The 20,136-nt window shown below is 44.9% G+C and overlaps 1 protein-coding gene across 1 annotated transcript; it reads left to right on the top strand.

Annotated features, from left to right (window-relative positions):
- The first annotated feature begins 16,705 nt into the window (after window positions 1–16,705).
- On the top strand, window positions 16,706–20,136 carry TMEM42 (transmembrane protein 42). The gene is made up of 3 exons (XM_060164051.1): window positions 16,706–16,897; window positions 18,733–18,879; window positions 19,497–20,136. The coding sequence occupies exons 1-3, from the start codon at window positions 16,706–16,708 to the stop codon at window positions 19,635–19,637; spliced, it is 480 nt and encodes a 159-aa protein (XP_060020034.1). The 3' UTR covers window positions 19,638–20,136.

The following is a 20,136-nucleotide window of genomic DNA, read 5'->3' as shown; positions in this document are numbered from 1 at the left end:
ATGGCAACTTCATTCCTCCAGTTCTCAAAAGCCTTGGAATTGCCCTTAACTTTCCCCTTTCTTCTACCTCTGCATGCAGCCTGTCAGTGACTCCAGTCTGCTCCATGTATTCAGAATCTGGGTACCCCTCATCCCATCCCCCACCACTGCTCTGGTCGAAGTCCCTGGGGCCCCTCGCCTGCATCCCACAGGAACCTCTAACCAGCCCCCTCTTTCCACCCTTGTACCCTTGAGGCAGGAGATAGATGGGCCCCAGGCTGAGCATCTGGAGTTGTTCCCTGTGGACAGAGACTCCAAAATATCAATAGCAGGACAATCGAGAGAGGAGGCTGGGCCCTGCCCAGATAAGAGATAAAAGACCACATATCCCTCATTCTCGAAATCAAGGAAACCTCCCCAATACACATGTGCAAAAAGGCTCCCTGGAGGTCAAAAAGGGAGGGGGCGCTACCCCTCAGTAAGTGATATCAACTACCCACAGACCTCTTCGCTAGAATCCATCTTGGCTAAGAGATACACACTTACACAGGGAGGACCCTGAGATAAACGAAATATGGACTCAAAACCAGGCAAAGCAAGATGATTGGTCAAAGGAAACCTGGAAGAAATTCCCCACAAGAGTGATTCAAACTACCACGCGGGTGTGACTCTCTCTCTGAGCCCACCCATGTGTCTATCCACACGTACTGTACTCTTTTTCCTCCTAATAAACACTTTACTTTCTTCATTAATTTCCATCTCTATGTGGAAATTCATTTCTACACAGCTGACAGGCCAGGGCCTTGTCACGGGCCACTGTGCCTGGTGGTCTAGTGGTTCGGATTCAGTGTTCTCACTGCCTTGACCAGACTTCAATCTCTGCCCGGGGAACTGAAACCCTGCTTCAAGCCACTGCAGGCCTAGGCCATCCAAGATCACCCTGATGCCTACGGTCAACACAGCAGCCAGGCTGAGCCTTTTCAAATACAAGTCAGATTCTGACACACCTCAAAGTCTTCATGTAGCACCCAGTCTTGTCCACAGTCAAAGTCTAGTTCTTAAAATAGCCCAAGGCTCTCAGCGATCTGGCTCCTTCCTGCCACCCTGCTAATCTCCACCTTGCTGCCCTGCTAATCTCCACCTTGCTACTCGGGCTACACTAACCTCCTTGCATTCCTCCAACAGATCAGGCAGCCCCTTCTTGGAGACTTGCACTTGCTCTTTCCTGCGTCTAGAGCCATCTTTCCTCAGATCTCCTTGCCCCTCCCTCCCCTGCAGATCTGAGCCCCAGAGCCAAACTTCCCTTCGCTGAGTCCCACCCCTACCATAGCTGCTCTCAATCTACCTGCCCAGCTTTGCACGTGTAATTTATATTTTAATGTCTGTCTTCCTCCATTAGAAGGAAAGAAAGCAGGGATTGTTTTCAATGCTATACGCACAGTGCTTAGAATGGTAATTGGTACATAGTAGGGCTTCAAAAATGTTAGTTGAATAGAAGCATGAATTAACAAGAATAAACAGAATACAAATACTTCTTAAAGTCACTTTTGTTCAAGTTCTGCTGAGACTATCCTGAGAGACTCTGGACTGGCCCCTTCCTTCCTCTGAGCCAGAACTGCCCTTCATCTATTACAACACACCTCTCTTATCAGAATACTTTCCAGCTTCCTGTTCTTAAATCGATGAAAACAAGTTCAGTTATGGTGCCCCTGTAGTCATTTTCTATAGGGTAACGACTTTTCCAGTTCTATCTTTGGCCTGATCAAAACTGCCTTCCTTTAGCTCCTCTGATTCAGCAAGAAAAGCTACAATATATTTTGGTAATTCCCTCACTTTCTGACATGATTCTGAAAACAAACTGATTGTCATTTATATCCAGACCTGCAGATTTACCTTCGCCTAATTAAAAAATCATTAATTGAATTAGGTTGAAATAACAAATATGACTCCATATTAGATCTGTTTCTTTTACCTTAACCTTTGTTTTCTGTTGCTTTTGCTACAAGTTATTCACTAAAGGTATGTTGCCTATAGCTGAAAATACACATAATGGCTCGTCTCTGGGAACCCTGCCCCCCATGCCCGAAGATTAAACTAACATACCTTTGTTCAGCTCACAGGAAACATCCTGACCCAGCCCACCTGTGAATGGCTGCAGGAAAGAAGAAATTTACACACTCCCTCCCAGAGTTGGGCGGAAACCAGGACCTCTTTGCAATAACTTTTACTGGTCATCTCACTTTACCTCCTCACCTCCCTTTTTCTTTGTTCAATAAAAGAAACTAGCATCCAGACCCCAGCAAGATGGTTCTCTAGGACCCTTGTCCACCATCTGCTCGGAATCCTGGCTTTCCAAATAAAGTTGTTTTTCCTGCCCCAACACCTCTTCCCCTGATTTATTGGCCTGTCCTGCAGTGAGCAGAATGAGCTTGGACTTGGTCACAAGGTTACTTTTATCTCTTCTCTGTTACATTCAGCCCATGGCATAGAATTCTCAAATGTTTGACACTACTTATTTTTTCCTCCCTCCCTCCTTCCCTCCTTCTTCTCTTTCTTTCTTCCTCCCTCTCTTTCCCTTCCTTCCTTCCTTCTTTCCTTCCTTCCTTCTTTCCTTCCTTCCTTCCTTCCTTCCTTCCTCCCTCCCTCCCTCCCTCCCTCCCTCCCTTCCTTCTTTCTGAAACCGCTAGGTGGCATTTCAGGGACACCAAGGAGCTCTGGTTCTTTATGTCTCAGCTCAGAAAGAATTCAGCAGGAGGCACAGTGATAGATAAGAGGTGATTTATTAGAAAAGGACGCTTGTGAGGCTTACAAGCAGGTGGGCAAGAGGGTGCCGCACCCCCAAAACTTAGTGGGCTACAGCTTTATAATCAAAGGAAAAGTGGGGAGGGGGGAAAGACTACCTTCCTCCTCATTCTTGAGTAGTCATCATGCATCCGTCATTAGCTCCTCCTCCATGTCGGGCAGGGGAGTGTTCTTGTCCCTACATGGTAAAGCTGGGACTGTCATGGCACAATGGAAATGAGCAAAGGGCTGGTAACATATGCTTAAAATGGTAAATCACCTCAGGTTTTAGTATAGTGTCACCTTTTCCTTATATTTCTGTTTTTAGTGCACACAGAGAAGCGTGTCCTAGGAATCATTAACCTACTGAGCTCACTGGGCAGGATGTGGGTCTCATGCCACAGTTGTATTACTGTTTGGGGGCATGTCTCATGCTTCTCCTGCATGGTTTTGTTGCTAAGCAAGCCGGCTTGGCATTGTGGTTAAGCAAACCTGCTTTTTTTTTCTCTTCTTTTTTATTTATTTTTTATACAGCAGGTTCTTATTAGTCATCATTTTATACACATCAGTGTATACGTGTCAGTCCCAATCGCCCAATTCATCACACCACCACCACCACCCCCTTGCCGCTTTCCCCCCTTGGTGTCCATACGTTTGTTCTCTACATCTGTGTCTCAATTTCTGCCCTGCAAACCGATTCATCTGTACCATTTTTCTAGGTTCCACATATATGTGTTAATATACGATATTTGTTTTTCTCTTTCTGACTTACTTCACTCTGTACGACAGTCTCTAGATCCATCCACGTCTCAACAAATGACCCAATTTTGCTCCTTTTTATGGCTGAGTAATATTCCATTGTATATATGTACAACATCTTCTTTATCCATTCGTCTGCTGATGGGCATTTAGGTTACTTCCATGACCTGTCTATTGTAAATAGTGCTGCAATGAACATTGGGGTGCATGTGTCTTTTTGAATTATGGTTTTCTCTGGGTATATGCTCAGTAGTGGGATTACTGGATCATATGGTAATTTTATTTTTAGTTTTTTAAGGAACCTCCATACTGTTCTCCATAGTGGCTGTATCAATTTACATTCCCACCAACAGTGCAGGAGGGTTCCCTTTTCTCCACACCCTCTCCAGCATTTGCTGTTTGTAGATTTTTCTGATGATGCCCATTCTAACTGGTGTGAGGTGATACCTCACTGTAGTTTTGATTTGCATTTCCCTAATAATTAGTGATGTTGAGCAGCTTTTCATGTGCTTCTTGGCCATCTGTATGTCTTCTTTGGAGAAATGTCTACTTAGGTCTTCTGCCCATTTTTTTTTCTGCCCATTTTTGGATTGGGTTGTTTGTTTTTTTTAATATTAAGCTGCATGAGCTGTTTATATATTTTGGAGATTAATCCTTTGTCTGTTGATTCATTTGCAAATATTTTCTCCCATTGTGAGTGTTGTCTTTTCATCTTGATTATGGTTTGCGTTGCTGTGCAAAAGCTTTGAAGTTTCATTAGGTCCCATTTGTTTATTTTTGGTTTTATTTCCATTACTCTAGGAGGTGGGTCAAAAAAGATCTTGCTGTGATTTATGTCAAAGAGTGTTCTTCCTATGTTTTCCTTTAAGAGTTTTAGAGTGTCTGGTCTTACATTTAGGTTTCTAATCCATTTTGAGTTTATTTTGGTGCATGGTGGTCGGGAGTGTTCTAATTTCATTCTTTTACATGTAGCTGTCCAGTTTTCCCAGCACCACTTACTGAAGAGACTGTCTTTTTTCCATTGTATATCCTTGCCTCCTTTGTCATAGATTAGTTGACCATAAGTGCGTGGGTTTATCTCTGGGCTTTCTATCTTGTTCCATTGATCTATGTTTCTGTTTTTGTGCCAGTGCCATATTGTCTAACCTGCTTTCTTGAGTGATCATTAACTTACAGGGGTCTCCCATACTTTTTTCTTTACTTACAATTCCCTAGTGGGATTAACTATTTAATTACCTACTTTGCCCCTTTACTCGGTCCCAATCTCTCCCTCCCTCCCTTCCTTCCTTCCTTCTTTCCCTTCTTTCTCTCTCTCTCTTTCTTTCTTGTTTTCTTAAAAAAAATCCTTGAGCCTTGTCCTATAGCAGTGTTCCAGACCTTTCTTTCTTTAACTCATGATGGAATAGCATTCTAATCTGACCCTCCTTTAAAGTACCATAAACCCCTTTTTAATATACATAATGTTCATAAAGTCAAACATTAAGCCAGTAAAACAAAATGATCACCATTATAGTCTCTGTCAATAACTTTAAAAATGCTAACCAAATTGTTAATATTGATGAATATTTTGGTCCTGGTTTCTTCATGGCCCTAAACTCTAGTTCCAACAATCTCACCACACACATTTCAGCATCAAAACCCTGTGCATTACCTCTTATATTTGTTTTATAGCCATTCATTCATTCAACAAATATTATCATGTACCTAACGTATGATCGATACAGATCTAGGCGCCAGGGAAACCACAGCAAAAAAAAAAAAAAAAAAAAAAAAGCATTCATAAATTTTTGCGGCTTACATTCTTGTGGGGAAAAGAAAAAAGATAACAAGCAAAATTAAAATAATACATGTATTTTGCAAGTGATAATGACGAGGAGAAAAACTAAATCAGAGAAGGGAAAAATAGGCTGTGTGTATGGGCATTGCATTTTTTTTTTTTTTTTTTTTGGCCGTGCCTCATGGCTTGTGGGATCCTAGTTCCCCAGCCAGGGATCAAACCCAGGTCCTGGCCATGAAAGCGCCAAGTCCTAACCACTGGACTGCCGGGGAATTCCCCATATGTTTTTATTTTTTTTTATTTATTTTTTTTCCCCATATTTTTAATCCCAGAGGAAACCATAAAAGCCCTGAGAAAGTGACATTTGAATAAATAAGATAGTTATCCAGCAAGCCATGTAGATGCCTGGGGAAAGTATTCCAGACAGAGGGAACGCACATGCATGTGTTCTAATTCTGGAATATTCCAGAGACCACTCAGGTAGACAAGGAGGCCAGTGAGTGAGGAAGGGGAGAGTAGCAGAAGTTGAAGGCAGAAATGTGATGGCGATGAGTGGGACCTCACAGTGAGATGGAAAGACATTGGCAGTGGAAGGTTTGGAGCAAGTTAAAGTAGTTTGCTTTAACTTATTCTTTGACATACTATTCTTAGCTTCAATAAAATTATACTTCAGAAGGGTTTGAAAAATCATATATATATATATGTTTATATCTATATATCTTTATAAATATTTAAAACTTTAAAAAATGTCATGGCATTCTAAAAGGTAATACAGTAAGTCCCCTATGTAAGAACCTTCAAGTTGTGAACTTTCAAAGTGCATTTGCATGTCCAATCACGTAAGTTAGTTCATGTGTCTGGTATACATTGTCACATGTGTGAATCCTTTACAAGTGGTTGTGCTTTTGTGTACTTTACTGTAAGTACTGTATAGAGTACAGTAGTACAGTATTTTTATTTCAAGCCCAGGATGTCCAGAAGCAAGTGTAAAAGCAGCAGTGATGTAGCTGGTACTTCTAAGAAGTGCAAAGTGATAATGATGGAAACAAAAGTGAAAATAATTGAGAGAGTGAAGCGAGGCAAAAAGATAGAATTGGAGGCCCAGAGAAAGGATGAAGAGAGACAAGAGGAAGAAGAAGTAACTGAAGAACCGAAGAGATTCATGACGCAGGAAATGACAAAGGGATTTTCTTTATTTGAGGAGGCACTGTTAGTTTTTGAGGCACAGGACCTGAACGTAGAATGGTACACGAAGGTTGCAGTAGCCATTCAGAACACAATCCAGTGGTACCGTGTCATCTATTACGAGAAAAAAAGAGCTACTACCCAAACGTCATTGGAACATTTTTTCAAGAGGGTAGATAGAATTGAATCCAACAAGGAACCAGAACCTGTGCCATCAAAGTCGGGTGTGAGTGAAATTAGAGCTTGCCCTTCATCTCCTATTGCTGACGATCCTTCAGCTCTACCATCTCCCACCTCCTCTCCCTCCTCCAGTCAGCAACTCTCCTTCCCTGTTCACACGATAGCAGCCGCTGTATGCCAGCTGTTGTACTGTACTACTGTCAAGGTATTGTACTGTAAGATTTAAAATGTTTATTTTTTGTGTTTGTTTTTATGTATTATTTGTGTGAAAAGTATTATAAACCTATTACAGTACAGTATTATATTGCCGATTGTGTTGGCTAGGCTAACTTTCTTGGACTTACGAACGCACTCTTGGAATGGAACTCATCATATGTAGGGGACTTACTGTATATAAGCTCTATGCTGATAACATAAAACAATTACTATTGATGCATCTTACAAATTATTTTTTAATGCTTGCATATTACACATTACAATGGCTCCTTTGGAGCTATTAACTCTTAAATGACAAATGGATATTAAAGATTTTGCAGGTATCCAGAATCTAGAAGAAAGTTCTGCTGTATAGATTTTTCTTTGCTAGTATCATAAGTTGAAAAATCAAGAATCTTATTCCCATATTCAAAGTGTGTTTATATAATATGTATTATCAGATATGTATGTAATGCAAATAGAAGCTACTGTGTATGGAAACTTCGAAATTTCTTTCACTGTTCCATTTTCATGAAGAAGCAATTGATAAACTAGTATATTTAAAATACTCTTTTTGGATTAGTGTGTTAGGATAATACCCTTTGTGATTACTGAGAGCTTAGGATCTGTTTCATCATGCAATTACATATTTTAAAATTATCACATTGTACATTGTTTTAAATATAGCTGATTTAATGATAGGTTTCAAATACTAGGGCACATATGTAACATACTGTGGAAATACATCTCTCCCCTTGGCAATTAAAGGGTCTTTGAGATTACCCAGCTTAGTTATGTTGAATATGTACATTAGGAAGGTCCTTTGCTACCTATAGTAGTGACCCCCATATCCTTATCCTATCTGTAATTCTCAAGTAATTAACTTCATGAGAACCCAATTCCTTGTGTGGCTGGAGTTCTGATCAGGCTCTGATAAAGTCAGGAAATGACCAGTGAAAAAAGTAAGGAATAACTCCTCCTAGAACACAACCAGTTTCTTCATCATGAATATGGCTATTCTTTGACTCTTTTCTATGTTATCCATTTACAATCTGAAGTTCACATTATAGAGCAGGTCTATCTACAGTACATTTTAATAAAAGCCCAATCTGAGCTGAGTCCAGTGGAAAAATTTTTTGTATCCTATACATATGCATATGCATGTAAGTGTTTCTGATTTTCAGAAAATATCATGGTGCTGGTTAATGCCCAATTTGTTAATCTGAGAGCTTTTTTCACCTTTCTTCATACTAACTCTGAAATGATCTTTAAAAAGAAGGGAATAGTATATTATAAATTATCTAAATTGAAAATGTATAAAACCTGTTAGGTAGGCATAACCAACATCTACGTGTAGTCCAAAGCCCTTAGCAGCCTTATTATCTACTACAGTTACTCTACAGGAATAACTTTGGGTCTCTCACTCTTAGAGCAACACAACTGGAACTGAACTATAACACATGCTTCACCTAAGATTTTCCATACTGCATGTCAACCTTGGCCTGCTGCATAAAACTAGTGAATCCAATTTTGTATATCCTTAAATTTCTCCTCTCTCTCATAAACTGCATTCTGATAACTTAGTCTGCGGCTTTCTTTGAGCATGGAAATCTTACTGGGTGTTATCCTGATTCAATAAATCAACAATTGAACCTCAACTATAAGGAAGATATGAGCAAGGATCGCCAATGAAATTAATAAGAATTGCTTAAACATTTGCAGCCTTATAGGAGATCATAGCCAAGGGAAGAAGCCTACCATTCAAAGGAAACCATGTTCTCATGTGAAAAATTTTTGAGTACCAAGAAATATCAATATAATGTCATGTGAGAGAGCATCCATTTTGACTCTTTTGTATCAGAGATCAAGAAACCAAGTGTAATGGAGTTACCACATGATTCTACAATCCCAATCCTGGACACATATCCAGAAAAGATGAAAACTCTAATTCAAAAAGATACATGCACTCCAATGTCCATAGAAGCACTATTTAATAACCAAGATATGGAAGCAACCTAAATGTCCATCAGCAGATGAACAGGGAATTCCGTTGGTTAAGACTCTGAGCTTTTACTGCCGAGGGCCTGGGTTCAATCTCTGGTTGGAGAACTAAGATCCCGCAAACCACACGCTGCAGCTAAAAAAAATAATAATCAGATGAATGGATAAAGAAGATGTGGTACATATATACAATGGAATATTACTCAGCCATAAAAAAGAATGAAATAATGCCATTTGCAGCAACATGGATGGACCTAGAGATGATATTACTTATATGTAGAATCTAAAAAATAATACAAGGGAATTCCCTGGTGGTTCAGTGGTTAGGACTCCACACTTTCACTGCATGGGGCACGGGTTCGATCCCTGGTCAGGGAACTAAGATCCTGCATGTTGCACGGCGTGGCCAAAAAAAAAAAAAAAAAAAAAAACTGTAAAGAGATTTGGAACCATGTCAGTTAAGGATCTACTAAGTACTAAAGTAACTGGGAAGTCCAAGATTATGGACTTAAAGATTATGTTAAAAGAGACTGATTTGTAAGAATATTTCAGAATTGATTTTTTCTGCATATTTACTAAAAATATTAATATGTATAAATAACTGCAGCAAGAAACTAAGAAAATAGAGTTGCATTTAAGTTAAAGGTAACAAGATTAGTGTTTTCCAAGATTACAAAGTTACATTTGTGTTGGAAACAATACTTTAGTTTTATGATATAAAGAAATAATTTGTTTTTGTAATTTTGTTAAAGGAAAGTTGAGATTTGCAGGCTTATAAAATTTCTATGATTTTTATAATTTAGGAATAATTTTACACTAAATATTTTTCCACTAAGACACCAAAAATTAATACTCCCTTTAAAACAAGATTACTATCATGTAGGAACAACTTCCATAGATTTGCAGTCTATTAAAACACCATGAGGGACTTCCTTGGTGGTCCAGTGGTTAAGACTTTGCCTTCCAGTGCCGGCGGTGTTGGTTTGATCCCTGGTCAGGGAGCTAAGATCCCACATGTCTTGAGCCCAAAAGACCAAAACGTAAGACAGAAGCAATATTGTAACAAATTCAATAAAGACTTTTTAAAAAATGGTCCACATCAAAAAATAAAAAATCTTTTAAAAAATTAAATAAATAAAACACCATGATATAGGAATACTGAAAAAGGAAGCCTTAACACACTGACTGCTTTTGGACACTATTTTCTTCTTTCCTTTATTATGCTTCCATGAAAGGCAGAGTGATCAATTTAGGGGGCTGGTTTAATATACAGGAGACACATGATACAAGGTGCTGATTGAATCAATGGGAGTACTAATTACTGGTGACCGATTTAACAACAGAAGTCACATGATCCACGGGGCTGATTGCCGTGCCTGAGCATGCCCCACGGGGGACAGCTCCTCCCTGCCTGTGACTGCTCTGGAGGTGGGAGAAGGTGGAGTAGCGAAGCTGGTAATAAAGAGGCTTGTGTCTTATCACCTGTTTGAGTTCTCTAGGTCTGCCACAACAAATTGGCACAAACCTGGTGGCTTAACACAACAGAACAATATTCTCTCACAGTTGCGGAGACTACAAGTCCAAAATCAAGGTGTTGGCAAGGCTCCGGCCTCTAGAGGACAATCTGTTCCACCCCTCTCTTATCTTGTGGTGTTGCTGGGAACGCTTGGCATTCCTTGGCATGTAGATGCATCGCTCCAATCTTTGCCTCTGTGGTCCACATGGCATTCTCCCCGTGTCTCTGTCTCTTCTTCTAAGGACACTAGTCCGATTAGGGCCCACCCTAATGACCTCATCTTAATTTGATTACATCTGCAATTGACCCCACTTCCAAATAAGTTCACATTCACAGGTGCCAGGGATTAGGACTTCAATATATCATGTACGTAGGTATGTATGTATTTGCCTTGCTGCACGGCTTGCGTGATCTTAGTTCCCAGACCAGGGATTGAACCCGCACCCTCGGCAGTGAAAGCTCAGAGTCCTAACAACTGGACTGCCAGGGAATTCCCAATATATCACAATTCAGCCCATAACGTCAGTCATAGCAAGAAAAAGGAGATTACAGCCTTCAGCCAGTACAGGACAGGGAGTTAGAACTGAATGTTTTGCAAAAACCCAGAACCCAAGGAGTCCAGGGATCTTAGTCATCCTGGCAACTCTGCTGCCTGGAACAGGCCTGGTCCAGAGGATGTATGTACTCATTTGTTTAACTGGGCAGAGAAATAAATGGACACAGAGGGAAAAGAGACGAGAGAGAGGAAGACACTGAGGTAAGGTTGGAGTGAAGGCTTAAGAGAGACAAGACATGCACTCCCTAGGTTGTCACAGGCCACACCCACCCCTCTTGTCGCACAAGGGGTTGGGGGTGGGGTGGTTCTCATATTTAAATTCCCAGCTTGGCCCTTAAGGCCTCTTAAGTTTGTAACTTTAGCTCCTGAAGGTGAGGGAGAGTCTGAATGGGTCTCCCAGAACTCAATAGGTCATGTTTTGTCCATAAGCCATCTTTGAGGTTTGTTTTCTTTGTTTTTTAATCAGATATTCATTTTTAATTATTATTTATTTATTTATTTTTGGCTGTGTTGGGTCTTCGTTTCTGTGCGAGGGCTTTCTCCAGTTGCGGCAAGCGGGGGCCACTCTTCAATGCGGTGCGCGGGCCTCTCACTGTCGCGGGCTCTCTTGTTGTGGAGCGTGGGCTCTCTTGTTGTGGAGCGCGGGCTCTCTTGTTGTGGAGCACAGGCTCCAGAGCGCAGGCTCAGTAGTTGTGGCTCACGGGCCTAGTTGCTCCACAGCATGTGGGATCTTCCCAGACCAGGGCTTGAACCCGTGTCCCCTGCATTGGCAGGCAGATTCTCAACCACTGTGCCACCAGGGAAGCCCTTCATTGCTCTTTAAATAAATGTGGGATATGGTATTCCTCCCCTACCACACTCCCAGTTCAGGGTGCTCTAGTTTGCACCATGAGGCTGTCAGCAAGTTTTAAAATTTTATTCATCTTTTATAATCAAATCATAGTCTGTTCAGTCAGACATCTGTAGCAAGGACATGAGCTGGTCACAATATTGGGCACTGTGGCAGGAACAAAGAGAAAACGTGCATAGCATCTGCTTGATGGAGCCCGGTGAAGGAGGCAAGTATGTTGCAAGGCCTGTGAGTGCGCTGAGGGCAATGATCAATTACAGCCTTGCTACTCAGTATGGTCCCCACTGCCCCACAGCATTAACATCATCTGGGAGTCTGTTAGAAATGCAGAACCTCAATCCAGCTCCAGACCTGAATCAGAATCTTCATTTTAACAAGACTGCTAGCAGGTGATACTTATGCACACAGTAGATTTGTCCAGGAGACAGAAATCACTTCCCAGCAGAGTGTCCAAAGATGGCATCAATTCAACCATCATCACCAGAACAGGGCCCTGTGCTGGGGACCTAGAGAAGAAATAAATGTGCCCTTGCCTTCTAGGAGGCTAAGAGGGAAACAAACACACAACCACAGGAGTGGTGCAAAGGTAGGGGAGTAGCAGAGTCTGCTTTACATAGGTGGTGGCTCTGAGATGCTCAACTGCTAATGCTAGTAGAGGCATCATTTCTTCTAAGAAAACTCTTTATAGTGCATGCAGAGTTGATCCAGTGCAACACAATTCGATTTCCTGTAGGTTCCAAGTAACATAAGAGCTGGGATCACCTTTGAGCTGGGGTTCACACAGCTCTTTGTTCAGTGGCACAGTGCCTCTCTGAGCCTCAATTTTCTCAACTGCAAAATAGGACAATTTGTACCACATAGGAGTTATCAGGGTTATCCATGCTTTTATTGGAGCCACAAAGCCACCTTGTGAGAGAGGATGGCAAATAAGGACTAACACGAAAACTTACTGAATGGAAAAAAAGAATGCTGCTGGACAGTATGTGCACTGTGAAATCAGGTTTAGAAAAAAAAGCCCCATACATATTATATGAACTTTTTTTTTTTTTTTTTTTTTGCGGTACGCGGGCCTCTCACTGTTGTGGCCTCTCCCGTTGCGGAGCACAGGCTCCAGACACGCAGGCTCAGCGGCCATGGCTCACGGGCCCAGCCGCTCTGCGGCACGTGGGATCTTCCCAGACTGGGACACGAACCCATGTCCCCTGCATCGGCAGGCGGACTCTCAACCACTGCGCCACCAGAAAAGCCCTATATGAACTATTTTTTAACGTGTACTATATATGAAATTATACATAGAGAAGAAGACCTGTAAGAACAATGACTTTCCTGGAGGGCAGAAGTAGGCCTTTATATACTTAAACAGTAGTTTATTTTCAAACAAATGTATACTTCTTAAACAAAAACATTTTACAAGTATTTAAGTGCATTGGGAATTGGAAGTAATGGTAATCCTGATTATCTGAGCAGGATGATTATGGATGACATGTTCTTCTAATTATACTTTCTAAATTTCCTACAATGAGCCTGTATCCATCTGCGCCATTTGATTTGTCAGAAGCCCTAATTAGGGGACCTTCAAGATGGCTGAGGAGTAAGACATGGAGATCACCTTTCTCCCCACAAATACATCAAAAATACATCTACATGTGGAACAACTCCTACAGAACACCTACTGAACGCTGGCAGAAGACCTCAGTCTTCCCAAAAGGCAAGAAACTCCCCAAATACCTGGGTAGGCAAAAGAAAAAAGAAAAAACAGAGACAAAAGATTAGGGACAGGACCTGCACCACCCGGAGGGAGCTGTGAAAGAGGAAAAGTTTCCACATACTAGGAAGCCCCTTCACTGGGGGAGACGGTGGGTGGCCGTGGGGAAGCTTCGGAGCCACGGAGGAGAGCGCAGCAACAGGGGTGCAGAGGGCAAAGCAGAGAGATTTCCGCACAGGTGCCGACCGGCCCTCACCAGCCTGAGATGCTTGTCTGCTCACCCACCAGGGCGGGTGGGGGCTGGGAGCTGAGACTCGGGCTTCAGAGGTCAGATCCCAGGGAGAGGACTGGGGTTGGCTGCGTGAACACAGCCTGAAGAGGGCTAGTGTGCCACAGCTAGCCGGGAGTGAGTCTGGGAAAAAGTCTGTACTTGCCTAAGAGGCAAGAGACCATTGTTTCAGGGTGCACTAGGAGAGGGGATTCCTTCCCTGTCTGCCCACAGAAGGCAGAGCATTGCCTAAAAGAGCTCCAGAGACAGGTACGAGCCGCGGCTATCAGCTTGGACCCCAGAGATGGGCGTGAAATGCTAACTCTGCTGCTGCAGCCACCAAGAATCCTGTGTGCAATCACAGGTCACTATCCACACACCCCTGGGAGCCTGTGCAGCCCGCCACTGCCAGGGTCCTGTGATCCAGGGACAAGTTCCCCAGAGGGAACACACAGTGAGCCTCAGGCTGCTGCAACGTCACACTGGCCGCTGCTGCAGGCTCGCCCCACATTCCAATTATAACTTCCATACCCCTCCCTCCCCACAGCCTGAATGAGCAAGAGCCCCCTAATCAGCCGCAGCTTTAACCCCATCCTGTCTGGGCAGGAACAGTTGCCTGAGGGCAACCTGCACACAGAGGCGGGGCCAAATCCAAAGCTGAACCCCAGGAGCTGTGGGAACAAAAAAGAGAAAGGGAAATCTCTCCCAGCAGCCTCAGGAGCACCAGATTAAATCCCCACTATCAACTTGATGTATCCTGCATCTGTAGAATACCTGAATAGACAACGAATCATCCCAAAATCGAGGCAGTGGACTTTGGGAGCAACTGTGGACTTGGGGTTTGCTGTCTGCAAATGATTTGTTTCTGATTTTTATGTTTATCTTAGTACAGTTTTTAGCACTTGTTATCATTGGTGGATTTGTTTAGTGGTTTGGTTGCTCTCTTCTTTTCTTATTATTATTTTATATTTTAATAATTTTCTTTTTTTTTTTCTTTTTTTCCCTCCCTTTTCTACTTCTGAGCCATGTGTCTGACAGGGTCTTGGTGCTCTGGCCTGGTGTCAGGCCTGAGCCTCAGGTGGGAGAGCCGAGTTCAGGATATTGGACCACCAGAGACCTTCTGGCCCCATGTAATATCAATCGGTGAGAGCTCTCCCAGAGATCTCCATCTCAATGCTAAGACCCAGCTCCACCCAACGGCCAGCAAGCTCCAGTGCTGGACGCCCCATGCCAAACAACTATCAAGACAGGAACTCAACCCCAACCATAGCAGAGAGGCTACAGGAAACCACAAACAAGACAAAAAGACAACCCTCAGAATGGGAGAAAATATTTGCAAGCGAATCAACGGACAAAGGATTAATCTCCAAAATATATAAACAGCTCATGCAGCTCAATATTAAAAAAACAAACAACCCAATCCAAAAATGGGCAGAAGACCTAAATAGACATTTCTCCAAAGAACATATACAGATTGCCAACAAACACATGAAAAGATGGTCAACATCACTAATCATTAGAGAAATGCAAATCAAAACTACAATGAGGTATCACCTCACACCGGTCAGAATGGCCATCATCAAAAAATCTACAAACAATAAATGCTGGAGAGGGTGTGGAGAAAAGGGATTCCTCTTGCACTGTTGGTGGGAGTGTAAATTGATACAGCCACTATGGAGAACACTATGGAGGTTCTTTAAAAAACTAAAAATAAAACTACCGAATGACCCAGCAATCCCACTACTGGGCATATACCCTGAGAAAACCATAATTCAAAAAGAGTCATGTACCATAATGTTCATTGCAGCACTATTTACAATAGCCAGGACATGGAAGCAACCTGACTGTCCATCGACAGGTGAATGGTTAAAGAAGATGTGGCACATATACAATTGAATATTACTCAGCCATAGAAAGAAACGAAATTGAGTTATCTGTAGTGAGGTGGATGGACCTAGAGTCTGTCATACAGAGTGAAGTAAGTTAGAAAGAGAAAAACAAATACAGTATGCTAACACACATATATATATACAGAATCTAAAAAAAAAAAAGGTTCTGATGGATCTGGGGCAGGACCGGAATAAAGACTTAGAGGTAGAGAAATGGACTTGTGGACACGGGGAGGGGGAAGGGTAAGCTGGGACAAAGTGAGAAAGTGGCATTGACATATATACACTACCAAATGTAAAATAGATAGCTAGTGGGAAGCAGCTGCATCGCACACGGAGATCAGCTCAGTACTTTGTGACCACCTAGAGTGGTGGGATAGGGAGGGTGGAAGGGAAAGGCAAGAGGGCGGGGACACGGGGATATATGTATACATATAGCTGATTCACTTTGTTAGACAGCAGAAACTAACACAACATTGTAAAGCAATTATACTCCAATGAAGATGTAAAAAAAAAAAAGCCCTAACCATCCCTACCCCCCAGCCCCCAATTTCTCGCTGAATCTGCCGGTCTCTAGCGCCCTCTGCCAAAGTATCTCTACGTTTTGCGCTTCTCGAACTAGAAGATGCAGGCCAGACTCCTGGGGGTCTTGCTAAAATGCATATGCTAATTCAATGGATGTGGGGCGGAGCCTGGGATTGGGCGTTTTACTCATATTCCCACGGGAAGCTGATGCTGGACCACACCGAGTGACAAGGATTGAAACTGCTAGGCAGCGAAGAGTTATTCTACAACAGCAACCACAGTACCAGTCAGCCTTGGACACCAGTCCAGCAGTGCTCCTCGGAAAGCCTAAACGTAACAGGGAAAGCCGGCCAGCCTCGGGAGAAGGTTGTCCTTGGCTCGGCCGGCGGCCCCGCCCCTCGAGGCCCTCGCGGAGCCTCAATTGGTCACCCCTCTCGCGTGAGCGTCTCGTCACGTGAGGCCGCCGTCCAATCGCGGAGCGATCTCGGCCCAGCCGGTGGCTGGCGCGGCTGGCGCACGGAGAGGTGGTGGCGGGCACCATGGAGGGAAGGCCTCAGGTCGCCGGCGGAGGGGTGTGCGCGGCTGCCTACCCCGACGCCTCCGCCGGATTCCCCCCGCACCTCCAGGCGGGAGCGATGCGGCGCCGCTTCTGGGGCGTGTTCAACTGCCTGTGCGCCGGCGCGTTCGGGGCCTTGGCTGCCGCCTCCGCCAAGCTGGCCTTCGGCAGCGAGGTCGAGCCGGGGGCGCCGCTGCGGCGGGCCGGCGGGTGGGGCCGGGGCAGGAGGGGCGCTGCGGGGCAGCGGGGCTTCGGGATGGAGCGGGGCTGGGAGCACAGGGGGGCCGCCTCACCCGCGCTGGCCTGTTTGGCCCACTCCGCAGCCGGGCACTACTGACAGCGTGGGCAGGAAGGCATCCCTCGACTCCATATCACGCCCAACCCACGTCCATTGTAGGTGGTAAGAGACTTCGGGGACTGAGGCTTGTACCCTTATCTGGGACCTAGAATCTGTCCTCCGATTGGGCTAGTTCACTCTCGGGGAAGACGCACACCTTCCACATCCACTCTCTACCTCTCATTTTAAGCCCTTTGTGCCCGAACATTTCTCTCCACGTGACTGTAAAGGTGAGACACCTGTTGCCCATCTCTTTAACTCCGTAGTTAATGGCTGTTTTGACTGGTCTCCCCTGCTGGCGGAAACTTGGGAATTTGGGATATCCTAGGTATAAGGGAGACTGAGAGAAACATTCTGGACATAACCCCGATGTTGAGAACTCCTTAACTGCCTCCCCATGTCTGCTAAAGGCGTACCTTTGCCTCTCCCATCGCGAGTCATAGGCCACCTTCTGCTTGTTAAAGAGATTTCATTGCATCTGCAACCCAGGGTTAGGCCCTGACCTGGACAGTAGACAGGTTGATTCTTTAGGTTTAAGCTAATCCAGTGGGAGCTGCCATGCTCGAGGTTGGTATCCTGTTGGGTGTAATTCTTGGAGTAAGTGGTCCAAAGTAAGATGAGTGACTATGAGCCATGAGGTTTTTCTAGTCTTCTCAGTTGTGCATCAGACCGTCATAAGCCTTTACATAAGCAGGCTGGCACTGGCACATAAAATGCTTCTGTGTAAATTATACAGAGACACTCCATCCTTAAGACTCTGTATATTCACCTGCTGATGAGAAGTAAGAGGATGAGGTGTAGATGGGCACCATCCCCAGGAGAAGCAGCTCTGTCTGCAGGCAGGTTTATAACTCAAAACCAAACAAGGGGTCTGCATATCCTTTGTGTAGGAGGCTTCTAAAGATCCTCTCTTCTTTCAGTGCTCTCCTTTAAAAAAAAAAGAAAAATATCTGCAAGTTCTCCAAGTGATGCCTGGGGTCACCAGTCAAATAGTCCCCCGTGTGGTTTCCCTAGGCATGGCTGTGTCCTAGTTTAGATCATGGAGCCACACTTCCTGGGCCTGAATCCTGGTGGCTCCCCACAGCTGTGGCGTTTTAGGCAGGTTACTTAATGCCTCAGGTTCTTTATCTGTAAAATGAAGTTAAGGAATAAATGAAAATGTACTTAAAACACTTAGCACAGGGCCTGGTACAGAGTAAAAGCTCAAGAATGCCCAGTGGGACCGGCCTGAGTGGGTTTTAGCCTTCACAGAATGGGGGTGGGGGTGGGGAGACGACTAATTCATGCTTTACCTGATCCCGGGAAGTGACGACTCTGCCCCTGATTTACTCATCCCTCAGACTGAGCAATAACCACTTGGCCTGCTGAGACTGAACTTCATGCACTCGTCACTGTGAGGCCAATAAGGGACTGGTGTTCAATAGAAGATTCGCATTTTACTTCTACCCAAGGTCACGTGGCTGGCAAGATGGCCAAATAGAGGTTGTTTCAGCTGTTAAATGGGTGTGCGCCCTGCTGAGGGTTAAGTGAAGCCCTGTGCAGGAAAGCTCTGAGGACCCCCAGGCTGTGGTGGCCCGGCTGCCAGCAGTAACCATGACCCTGGCTGCTGTGAGGGGTCTGCCGGTCATGCTGCCCAGGGCTGGTCGTGGCTGCAGTGACACTTTCTCCTGCAGGTGAACGTGGGCTTCTGCGTCTTAGGCATTATTGTGATGGCTACCACCAATTCTCTGATGTGGACGTTCTTTAGCCGGGGCCTCAGTTTCTCCATGTCTTCAGCCATTGCATCTGTCACAGTGACTTTTTCAAATATCCTCAGCTCGGTGAGTAGCCTGAGCGTACAGTTTCTCTGTCCCAAACCTGGGCTCTGGGAGGGTTCTGGGTGGGTTGTCCTTGGGCAACCCCTGCTTCTACATAGGAGAAGGGCCAGGAACTGAAGCAGAGGTTGGGCTGTGTCTTGACTCCTGGTGGCTGCCCCTCTAATCTCTAACTTGGAGGAATTCTCAAGTTAGATGGGGATGAAGTCCAACTGTCAAAAGCCTACTTGCTTGCTGCTCCTCAGGGGTCTGTGAATTCAGGCAGGAGCTGTGGAGGGTCGAGGTTCTTCTCTCCCAGGTGGGGCTGAGCCACTCAGCCCTGCAGTCCAGGCAGGGAGGACTTGGTGGACCAGTTGTGTGCTGGGCCTGGCTGCCGGCCTCTGCTGGGCTTTCTTGTGCACTTTGCTCGGTCCGATGCTGTGAGGAGGTACCCTCCCCACTTCTCCAGGTGAGATACGCTGAAGGTAACAGATGGGTTTCAGGCCCAAGACTTCCAGCGCCAGACCTTTCCTCCCACCCTAGGAGGGCACTCAGCCACAGGGGAGTCATGTGGTGCCCACCCACTGTGGTCGCATCCTGTGGGCATGTGCCTGCCCAGCCTCACAGCTGTCTCTGTCCTGCAGGCCTTCCTGGGTTTTGTGTTGTATGGAGAGTGCCAGGAGGTCTTGTGGTGGGGAGGAGTCTTCCTCATCCTCTGCGGACTCACCCTGATCCACAGGGAGCTCCCACCACCCAGGAAGGCTCTTCCACACAAGCAGCAGTAGCACCAGCGGGCTGGGCGGACCCGCTGGAAAGACAGTGATGGCGGCTCAGGCTCGGGTTGGTGTGTGGGGACTGCTTCTCAGGGCGATCTGGGTGTGCAGCCTTCTGACCCTCAGCCAAAGAGAGATGCTTCCCAGGGAACCAGGCCTGTGACCGAGCAGCGTTGCGGGTGGACAGCTCCGGCTTCGCAGCAGTGTTCTGCCCGAAGCCTTCTCGGTCCGTCTGCTCGGTGCTGTTGATTCTCATGCTCCACAACCCACCCAGTGAGCCATGGCAGGTGTGGGAGACCCTGGGGTTGGTGGGCTTCCTGTGTGGACTTGAAACCATGCTGTAACTGCAGTCCTGTTGCCTAACAAAGGCCAGTCATGGGATTTTGGAATCAGTGACTGGTGGGGCTTTCGACAACTTCACACTGATATGTCAGGCCGTCAGCGTCATGCTTCTGGATTATGGCAAGAGAAGGAAAATTAGATTAATAAATACTTTTTTTGTAAGTTAAAA

Source organism: Lagenorhynchus albirostris, chromosome 10 (genome assembly GCF_949774975.1).
Source record: "Lagenorhynchus albirostris chromosome 10, mLagAlb1.1, whole genome shotgun sequence".
NCBI classification, from domain to species: Eukaryota; Metazoa; Chordata; class Mammalia; order Artiodactyla; family Delphinidae; genus Lagenorhynchus; species Lagenorhynchus albirostris.
The sequence above is the reverse complement of the archived record's forward strand: the minus strand, read 5'-3'. Positions and strand labels throughout refer to the sequence as shown.